The sequence below is a fragment of the Pseudochaenichthys georgianus genome, chromosome 3 (assembly GCF_902827115.2).
Source record: "Pseudochaenichthys georgianus chromosome 3, fPseGeo1.2, whole genome shotgun sequence".
Taxonomy (NCBI): domain Eukaryota; kingdom Metazoa; phylum Chordata; class Actinopteri; order Perciformes; family Channichthyidae; genus Pseudochaenichthys; species Pseudochaenichthys georgianus.
The window spans coordinates 50807139-50818185 of record NC_047505.1 but is presented as its reverse complement, the minus strand read 5'-3'; the positions used below and the strand labels follow the sequence as shown (position 1 = coordinate 50818185).

Sequence of the window (11047 nt, the reverse complement as noted above, 5' to 3'; positions counted from 1 at the left end):
GTTGACCAGTGTCCGATGTTCCTTGGCTTCATTTTTGCTTTTAAAAGGATTTTCTACTTTTATTAGTGCAGGCTGGTATAGGTTTATATATGTACATGCATACGTGTATATACTCTATGTACTGCACGACGAAGGATTCCCCCCCCCATTGTGAAGGAAAGTTAATGCACTTTAAAACTTGGCTGTAGTTTCACTTTAAGTTGTTCTTTACCCCCCCCCCCCCCCCTATTATGATAATTGTGTTAGAAGCTGGAAACAGAGAATCTGGAGGTGTGTGCCGTTTTTTAAGCTGGGCCTGAAGTATCTGCAGCCGGGCTGTTTCCGATCGCCCTCTGACCTCTCCCCGTTCTGCTGCCTCTCTCCCAGGCGCACTGAGATGAGCCTCTGGCAGGTGGAATCCTTGAGCTGTCTTTTTACATAACTTGAACAGCGTCAGGACTGTGGACTGAGCGTGGTGTTTTTGTAAAGAGGACAAGAGAGCTTTCCGAGATAACGAACAAAACAAGTTTCCGGTGCTGTTGCACCACCTCTGGTGTTGTAGTGCGCAGGAAAGTAAAATGGACTACAAGCGTCGCTTTTTGCTCGGCGGGTCCAAGCAGAAAGTGCAGCAGCAGCACCAGCAGTACCAGATGCCTGAGCTGAGCCGGACCCTGAGCGCCTCGCTGGCCTCCTCGTGCTCCGCCTCCTCGCCCCTGGGCGGCGGGGGGGGGATGCCGGGCAGCTGCCACCCGCCTCCCTCTGGCACAACCACCGCCGTTGCAGACATCCAGCAAGGCATCTCCAAATATCTGGATGCTCTCAACGTGTTCTGCCGGGCCAGCGCCTTCCTCACAGACCTGTTCAGCAGTGTGTTCAGGAACTCTCACTATTCCAAAGCAGCTATGCAACTGAAGGACGTGCAGGAACACGTCATGGAGGCGGCCAGCCGGCTGACTGCAGCAATAAAGCCCGAGATCGCCAAGATGTTGATGGAGCTGAGCGCCGGGGCCGCCAACTTCAAAGACCAGAACGACTTCAGCCTGCAGGATGTTGAGGTGGGTGATCCACTTGTTGAATTAATTTGCATACTTGAGTTTGTCACATTGTGTTGACTTAAGTTGAATGACTATCTTGTGTTCGCCAACCAAACAAAACAGTTATTGACATTCAAGTCGGCTGTTTGCTCTCCTAGGAATTAATAAATGAAGCTAACAACCTGGGGTCCTAAAGCTAACCACCACATCCTTTTATCATATCCGACTACTCACGCAGGAGTGCTAGGATGCTTAGCTGCTCTCCGTCAGGACTCAGGAGGCTGGCTCCATGAATCGGTGTATCTTGGCTAAAATAGGATTCTCACGCCCGGTGTTAAGCAGGTGTCAGGATCTGAGGGTTAGGTGTGAAAAACACTGAGGATGTGAGAAGAATTGCCATCTTTTGTCACGGCGAATACCAACCCAGCTTTCCACCGCACGCAATGTGCTGATGTGTAGCACTTAAAACACAACTACGGTATTTTTCACGCGAGTTTAATAGGGGATTTAGACGCTGATGCGCCAGTTTAATATCGAGGAGAATCTGCTGTGATCCGGCAGTTCGTTTCTCTCTGACTTTGCTCAATTGTCCTTCTCGCATGATTAAACCACACTTCTATCTTTCCCTAAAGTTTCTGATCATGTATTCCAGACTGGTTCGTCTCTGTTTGCACAAGAAAAGTCTCTTGCAACAATATTGAGAAAGCAGACCCTCTAATGGCTGAGAAAACAGGTATAGCAGTAATCCTATAGTTGTTGTTGACTCCCTCTAGTCTCTGTCCGACCCACTTTAGACCGGGTCAGGCATGTTGATGCTGTCCGACCCTAAACACGGGTTCATTTCAGGCTACAACTTCAGTCTAAAATGGACACCTTCAAAAGATCTGAACTAGCTGCTCTTGCTTTGAGACGTTATTACGATGAGTTGTGATGAAAAATCCCATTTACAGTTTTTATCGGAGTTATTCCGATTCTATTTTTGTCTTGACTTCCACTAAGAGACAGTCTCATGTGGTTTCCATCGGCAACAGGTAGCTGCTCACCACACCCACGCAACCCCATCCTTATGATTACTACATCTGCTTATTTATCCTCAATTGAATACACAGCCTGAGGGAACTCCCTGTGTGGCTGATGATCACCCGCTCTCAGAGATTAAGAGATGGGTTGTTAAATGTTTTGTCGTGGCAGCATAAGTAGCTTCTGGGATTTAAGACAGTCAAAATAGCATTTAAAATAGAAGAGAGGTGGAAAACAAAGACATGTTTGCATATGGAAGTGGATAGTGTTACGTATGAACTAGATGCCAACAAAATAATAGGCGTAAGCCAATCAAATCATATGCCAGTACAAGCTCTAGCCAATCAAACCGCGTGCTTGTGTGTTGTTAGTCGAGTTTCAGACACACTCGCCGGCAAGCTTCAACGCACGCCGCCGTGTGGACGCTGCGTAACACTTTTCTTTCCATCTTCAAATACAAAATACAGGTTTCCCGCGGGCTCTTAAAAAGTCTTAAATTTGATAATCAGAATTTAAGGCCTTCAAAAGTCTTAAATGTGATTTAAAAAAAGAAAAGAAAAAGGTCTTAAATATGATTTAGATGGTCTTAAAAATTATTGATTTGGGGGAAATGTCCGAGCTGCAAAGTAACCAGTATACTCCTTATTGGAGAACACCCAGCTAGTAACCTAGCAACCAACCAAGCTTCAGCTAGCGGCAGTCAGAAACTCGGGTATCTTCGAATCTACTTACAAATAAATATGGGGAAGTGTAAGTTCAACCGTATTTGGTTGGAAAACATCGAGTTTAGTGCTTGGTTGAAACCAGTGGAGGGGAACGTGTTTGAAGCCCGCCGCACCTTTTGCAAACAAAATTAGCGTTTGTTTTGCTAATGCAGCGTTAGCTAGTGCGGCGTTAGCTAGTGGGGCGTTAGCTAGTGCGGCGTTAGCTAGTGCGGCGTTACGGCCCCTACACACGGCGGCGTGCGTTGCCGCTTCAACGCTTCTACCCATTCACTTTGAATGGGGTGACGTCACGATTCGCCGAACTGCATTCTGGTAGTAAAGCGTAGCTTCTCTCGAGGTGCTCGCTGCAAAAGTAGAGCAATGTTCTACTTTTGCCGCCTCGACGGAGGCGTCAGCCAATCAAATCCCTCGTATGTAAATCTGACAGTACAAGCAGTAGCCAATCAAACCGGGTGTATGTTGGGAGAGCCAGACCGCAGTTATTTCCCATATGTCAACAAAAGGAGGAGAAAATGATCGTGGCGGTCGGGAACATACAGGGATACAAACCGGAGGAGCCAGGCATGGGGGGAGGTGGCAGAGGCAGTGGGGGAAACTGGTAGGTGTTCGCTTGTTTGGGGAGTTTATATCCAGTGTATTTCGTTTGAATGGACAGCTAGCAAGCATAGACAGTATATTTAGCCAGCATGGATGTAGCATGAACGCTTTGCTTTGTATGTCCGGGGCGGGACATTCATGTGGTTGGTTGTTGGTCGGGCTGCTCGCGTTGATTCCCCAAGCTCAAGACACGCCCACCGCCAAGCGGTAACGCACGCCGCCGTGTGTAGGGGCCGTTAGCAAGTGCGGCGTTAGCTAGTGGGGCGTTAGCTAGTGGAGCGTTAGCTAGTGCAGCGTTAGCTAGTGGAGTGTTAGCTAGTGCAACGTTAGCTAGTGCAGCGTTAGCTAGTGGAGCGTTAGCTAGTGCAGCGTTAGCTAGTGGAGCGTTAGCTAGTGGAGCGTTAGCTAGTGCAGCGTTAGCTAGTGGAGCGTTAGCTAGTGCAGCGTTAGCTAGTGGAGCGTTAGCTAGTGCAGCGTTAGCTAGTGGAGCGTTAGCTAGTGCAGCAGCTCCCGCAACAACACCGGGGGACCTCCGGGTGACGTTTGGGACTACGTCAACCATAAAAGCGGAGGTGCTGTGGACGCTAAACACCAATCATACAACAGCATGAAGGCAGCAGATCTCTGACTATAGCTGTTGACACACACACGCACGCACGCACGCACACACACTTACTTTTTGTCTAACACGCTAACACAGTTCTGTGTGCTGTTATGTTCAGTCATCGTTCTCGTGTTGAACATGAATACATTTGACTTTGTAAGTAATTATGGGACGTATTTCTTCTTTCATAGCAATTTTTCTTCATACTTTCTTGCCGTGAATCAGGTCTTAAATTCTATTCAAAGTGGTCTTAAAAAGTCTTTCATTTGAGCTGGTGAAACCTGAAAATAATAAAGCACTATGCAAACCATAAATGGGAAAAAGGGTTGTGAACAAAATTGATATTTAATTTGTCGCAATATGGTATCAATGCCTGGGTGCGGAGTATTGTTTTAATCGTTATCTACATTCTCTTAAAAATGAAGCCTGATTGGCAAGAAGCTAGATTAGATATTGATAAACGGATTTGGACAAACTGCATAACTCGCAGTGCTAAACGAATGTATCCCATATTATGTGACTGCAGTCAGCACCGTATTTACTAAATGGTTCAAATCGTAATAATATTGGATTCTTGGGTGACTGCCACCCCTGTAGGAAATATGTAGGTACAAATATTTTTACAATTGACATGTAAATATTGGCTGAACCACTTCCACATTTTAATATGGAAAGGTTTCTAATCCTATCGCGCGTTTGTTTGTCCTGAAATAACTCCACCTGTATTTCTTTCTTTGTGTTTGCTGTGTCGAGCAGAATTATGAACGCACCAAGACGGCAAACACCCAATTGTATTTGATTCTGTGACAAATCTGAAGTGGTTTTGTACGTGTGCAACAATCCATCGTAAAGCAAAGCTAAGACCCTCGTGTGGCTGCGGCACCTCGGTGGATGTGGCTGAGCCCAAAACAGGAAACACTTCTGCACCGCAGTCAGTAAATCTGACTCTCTGCGGTCCTGCATGTGCACAGATGACTATTAGAGGAAGCCCAAGTCTGTGAAAGTTTAGACCGCATGTCTTGGCGCTCACACTTGCTGTCTGGCCTCGGGCATAAAGGGTACATTTATTAAAGCGGAGAAGGAAACGTATTAACATTTGACCGCACAATGGTCTTATTGGAGTGTGTTAGTTGTGTTAACCTCTGAGAAAACACTGCAGATATTCACAGTGAGGGTTTCTTTTTTAATCCAAGTAGATGCGTGTGTTCATCGTACAGAACATGCTGACAGTAAATTAAATTAAAATAATATTTTTTGCACTTGCATGGCAGTCATTTGTTGAAATTACCAGAACATGGTAGTTAAATTGCACAGTAATGTTTTTATAATGCACAGACAGTAGGGGTGTAACGGTTCACAAACATTTCGGTTCGGTACGTACCTCGGTTTTTAGGTCACGGTTCGGTTCGGTACGTTTTCGGTACAGCAGAAAAAATTATCACATAACATATTTTTTTTAATTATTATTAAACTGTGAATAATGTATTCACTCAAATAAATACAAAATATAATAAAATAAACATTAAGGTGCAGCATTTCGATGATCTGAAATAATATGTATTTGAACTTTACTGTACTAGTACTCACAAAACATAAACTATTAGTTTTGGGTTTTTAATTATTATTAAACTGTGAATATTCACTCAAATAAATATAAAATATAATAAAATAAACATTAAGGTGCAGCTGTTCGATGAACTGAAATAATCTGTATTTGTACTGTACTAGTACCTAAGCAGCCAGTTTAACGTTATATGCGTTCGGTACACTTCGGTACACACGTGTACCGAACCGAAGGGCCCGTACCGAATAATTTCGATACGTGTACCGTTACACCCCTAACAGACAGTAATGTCATGTGTCTATACATGTCATATGTTTTACAGTTCGATGAGTGTTCACCAAAGCAGGGAGAAAAATAAACTAAACGGAGAGTTTCTACGAACAAAATAGTAAAACATATAATAGAAATCTGATTGAAGTCAAGTAATCGAAACCTTGTTACCTTTTAGTTGAGTTAATTGAGTTATTGATTGAGACTAAATATCTGCGCTGCTTTTCTCCCATGTTTTATTTTGGAAGAAGCATACATTATACTCGTTAAGACTTAGCTTGCAATAATTGCTGCTAATTCAGCCCGTCGTCAACAACGTGATGCGTTTGTGACTGTAAAGGGATTTTCCTTTGTCTGCATGCGTCGAGGAATGCCGTTCGGCAGCTGGGTGTATTATGAGGTCTTCAAAAAAACAAATGCATGTCTGAGTTCTGGGAGTTGTGGTATGTGGAGCTTTCCCCCCCGTGTTCCCCAGCTTGCGTCTCCTTCTCCTCTTTCTTTCTTTCCTATGTCCCCCCCCCCCCCCCTTTTCTTTATCCTCACCAAGAGCCTCCAAAGGTTCAGTGCAGTGTGCAAAACAAGCCCCTTTTTCCCACAAATCGGGGCCCGAGTCTGCGGCTGCTCGGTGGTGCCGCTGTTAAATATGCATGAACATGTCACGGTTTGTTTAGAGGCCGCTTGCCGGGCTTGTAAGTTTTAACCGCAGAGCGAAGACTCGAGGCACATGGAGGTCCCCAGAACCAGAGGGGCCTTCAAGTGAACAAGCTACCACACTAAAGGGAAAACAACCCCTTAGTGTACAGCTGGTAAAAAGTCTTCATCTAAAAACAGTGAAGAATCTAATGTTTTCTTTTAGGTCTTATTTTCTTTGGACAATTAAGTGGAAAAGCTCGAACATATATATCCTTTATTTAACCTGGTAAAAGATTAAATTCTCTTTCTCAAGAGCGACCTGGCCAAGAAGGGCAGCATGAACACCGTGACAACAGATAACACACAGACAGACGAATACAGCGGTCGTAAAAAACAATTTAAATGGCACATTTACCAGTCAATATGCAAATAAAAGAAACGTATAAATCATTCAGAACTGGCAATATTTAAAAGGACTTCAATTAAGGGATATACGAGCGATCACATCGACCTATGGATTCTTGCCCTCCCTCTGTCCTTTAAGATGGACTTGATGTTGGTTTTACGAGGTCTTCGGCCAACTAACGCCATGAGCATCAGTATGGTCGCCAGGACAACGATAACAAGCACACACTTCTAGGTTGAGTATTGAAAGGCTAAACACGTGATTTGTAAGGATGGATAGCTTAGTGTGCTCACAGCTGTGCGTGCTGCAGTTTCCAGTTCAGACAAACTGGCTTAAAAGTCCCCCCCCCCCTCCCCCTCCCCCTCGGAGTTGTTGTCAAGTATGGGTGCCACAACGTTATGCACATTCCTGCCAGTGGTTGTGTGCTATTTAAAGGTCGGACTTATTTAGAGGTCTGGAGGTGATTAGGTGGCAGGAACAAGCTCAAGCACTTGAAGACTCGCAGCTAGCAAACATGGATGTAACAAACAATACAGGAACTGTTACACACCTAATCACACTTAAGGAAATGCATTGGACACCTTTAGACCTCGAGGACATACATGCATAAAATACATTTAGACTTAACGCGTGTGGAGGGTACCTTCAATAAATTACATTCAGTTTTAACCCAATTATGTGGTTTTATTTAAAGGAATTTAAAAAAGGATTTACACCTGCTCATTAATACGATATCGAGAATGGCTTTTGAGTGCCACAGTACATATATGTGGAGAGTACCGACATGTTTAGGTGACCAGTTTTAGAGATGTATAGGTCACCTATTGTGCAGAATCCACTTCTTCATGTCTCTTCTACATCAACATGTGTCCCCTCTTCTTCATGTCTCTTCTACATCAACATGTGTCCCTCTTCTTCATGTCTCTTCTACATCAACATGTGTCCCCTCTTCTTCATGTCTCTTCTACATCAACATGTGTCCCCTCTTCTTCATGTCTCTTCTTCATCAACATGTGTCCCTCTTCTACATCAACATGTGTCCCCTCTTCTCCATGTCTCTTCTACATCAACATGTGTCCCCTCTTCTTCATGTCTCTTCTACATCAACATGTGTCCCCTCTTCTACATGTCTCCTCTACATCAACATGTGTCCCCTCTTCTTCATGTCTCTTCTACATCAACATGTGTCCCCTCTTCTACATGTCTCTTCTACATCAACATGTGTCCCCTCTTCTACATGTCTCTTCTACATCAACATGTGTCCCCTCTTCTTCAGTCTCTTCTACATCAACATGTGTCCCCTCTGTGGAAAGAGACTCTGAAAGTTTCAGGAACAAAGATCTCTCTTCTTTTTTGATCCATTCTATAAAAACCTATCTGAAAATGAGCTGATTCAGATTTTGGCCACTTCATGATGTTCATAACGATGTGTTGTCTTGAGTAACCATTAGCCCCCCCCCCCCCCCCCCCCCCCCCCCCCAGAGACAGAGAATCAGCACTTTGGAAACAGGGCTGAAACAGAGGGCATTATGGGTAATGCTGCAATGATCTGTTTGGACCAGGCAAGAGTGACCTTCCTGTTTTTCCTTGGTATTGAAGACAAAGATTGACCTCTAACAAACAACAAAGGTCGGCTCGTTGTTTTGTTTCTTTCAAAGATCAGACAACATGCGCATCTGGTTATTGGAACAGCCTTTCTCCTTGAAGACGTCTACATTTCAGTAACTCTACTCCCCTAGATTCGGAGTACTTGTAGTTCCCAGAAAATAGAAGTATACATGTTGATTGATTCACGATTCGCCTTGTTTGGTCCTGAAAGGGGCCGACTTGGCTCGGCTGCACTTCTTCTCATATTTTCCATGACTGTGTGGGATACCGTGCAGCCAATCACATGTGTTATCCATTATCTCGTGCCGTAGCCATGGCCTCATTCTTTCCCCCCAGTCGTCTATAATAATTATAGACGACTTTGTAACACATTGAGTTGCTTATTGTCAGCTTGTGTTACTTTGTGATGTCAGTTTGCATTGTGTCCAAGCTTCATTATGAGGCCGTGTGCGTCTTCTGTTATCTCTTATTTCTCTACGTTGCTGCATACACTCGATGGATTAAGTTCTGGTTGGTTGCTCAACATCTGATCCTGGGTTTATTGAACCTCCCAGAGTCAGCGGTGGAATGTTCAGAACACCATCAAATCTAATTCATTGCATGATTGACCTGAGGTTAAGGACAGACTTGCATTCAGCTGTTTTTCTTTAATGGCCACGCTAGTTGCTCTCAGTAGGAATTGAAATGTCGATTCATTGTTCTGTTGGTCCACGTTAATATCTCAACTAGGGATCGACCGATATGGCTTTTTCAAGGCCGATACCGATTATTAGTAATCAAGGAGACCGATAACCGATATTTGGAACCAATATACATTTGTAGTAAAATCAGATAATCTTGGTGTCAGAATGTAGAATAAGACAAACTCCAACACAACTCAACTTCTTTGAAATGCATTTAAGCATAGCCTATATTATGTTTAATGAACTTTAATATTCCGTCGACCCCTAATCTCAACTATTTGATAGTTTCCCCTGAAATGTCGTATTCATTGTCTTCAGAGGATAACTCCTACCAACGTTGTTGATCCTCTGACGTTGCCGCTAGTGCCACAATCGGGTTGAATTGTGTAAGCATCTTAACGATTACTAATTGGATTGCAGTGGAGTCTGGTACAGAAATCTGTGTTTAGGGATTCGCCGATCGACATCGGCCGATACTCACTCTCTGCCGATCGATCGGTGCTCTCGATCGTGAGAGCCGATCGCATGACGTCAACTTATGACTAGGGTTGGGAACCGAAACTCGGTTCCAAATGAGAACCGATAAGAAAATGCCGGGTAGCCATACAAAATACACAATTTCGGTTCTGCTTAACGGTTCCTAAACGCGGTAGACCCTGTATTCCAGCGGGTCCGTCTGCGCCGCGGTAACCCGGTTGAATACAGGGCGGACCTGGAGAATCGCAGAACGGCCGGTTGTCAGCAGGCCGCTGTGAAGCAGAACTCCTGCAGCTCCGCCCGCTGTGACCGACCGGTGAGCGGAGCAGCACACACACTGAGAGTTAGACCTAACACACTTAGCTCTTTTATCTAATTTCTCCCGTGTTGTTCTCCAAAGTGAATGTAAACTTGAATAATGTACATCATTTGAATGTAATAATTATGTTGGTTGTTTGTGGAAGCGCAAGTGAATGAGCATTAACCGAGTTTTAAACATCACTTTGAATGGAAGATCCCCATAGGCCCCGCCCACTCGATCGGATCGGCCGATACTGATTCCGGCGATCGGAGCATCCCTATTTACGTTGCTAGTAGGGTTGCCAGAAACTGACCATGATCAAAATCGATTATTCGGCAGCCCTGGCGAATAATAATCGATTATTCGACCGTATATATATACATATATACGGTCGAATAAATAGATATATATATATATATATTTATATATTTATATATATATATATATTTTGGTTGAAACTAAGCCTGAAAAAAAAAAAAATATATATATATATATATAAAATAGATTTTTAAAAATAATATTCGATTATGGAGACTGTAGCGAATAATCGAATAATCGCTGGCATCCCTAGTTGCTAGACAATGATTTGTAAAAACCTTGATTACCTGGCCGTTCATCTAGCGCCATTTTAGAACCTACAAAATGAAGGGCTTTGCTTTTATCCGCGGCTTTATATTAGCAAGCCAACTCGACAAACTCCCGTCTCAAGATGCATTTCAGCAACACTTTTTTTATCACGTGTTTTAGTAAACACGTGATGTTTGCTGCATCGTAGATAACTGCCACCAAAAGTAGAGAAATGTTGGAAGCGACAATACACTTTTCAGTCCAAGTGGTTTGGGACCCTTTAAAGACAAGTAAACTAAAGGAGTAGCCTGTAGTAACCCACAGCCAGTGAAGCAGGGCACAACCCCAATGTTTGAGCTTTAATGATATTATTTTAAATCTGAAATAATTGGGATAATCCTATCGGTCAAATCACCCTTTTTTCTTCATTTTATCTTTATATTTTACAGTTAAGAGAAGAGAGGTGACAGGAAACAACAGGATAGAGATATAGGATATAGGACAAAACATCCCTGGCCAAATCAAATAGTGCATGTTGTGATAAGAGTTTAACCTTTTACACTCAGTCTTTGCATCGAA

General features: G+C 43.6%; 1 protein-coding gene across 1 annotated transcript in view; it reads left to right on the top strand.

Moving 5' to 3' along the window:
• The first annotated feature begins 230 nt into the window (after positions 1–230).
• The window catches only part of garre1 (granule associated Rac and RHOG effector 1), a 44062-nt gene continuing 33245 nt past the window's right edge, over positions 231–11047 (top strand). The window contains exons 1-2 of the mRNA XM_071202731.1: positions 231–270; positions 451–1034. Of these exons, the coding sequence (XP_071058832.1) occupies positions 231–270; positions 451–1034 (624 nt within the window). The remainder of the gene's footprint in view (positions 271–450; positions 1035–11047) is intronic.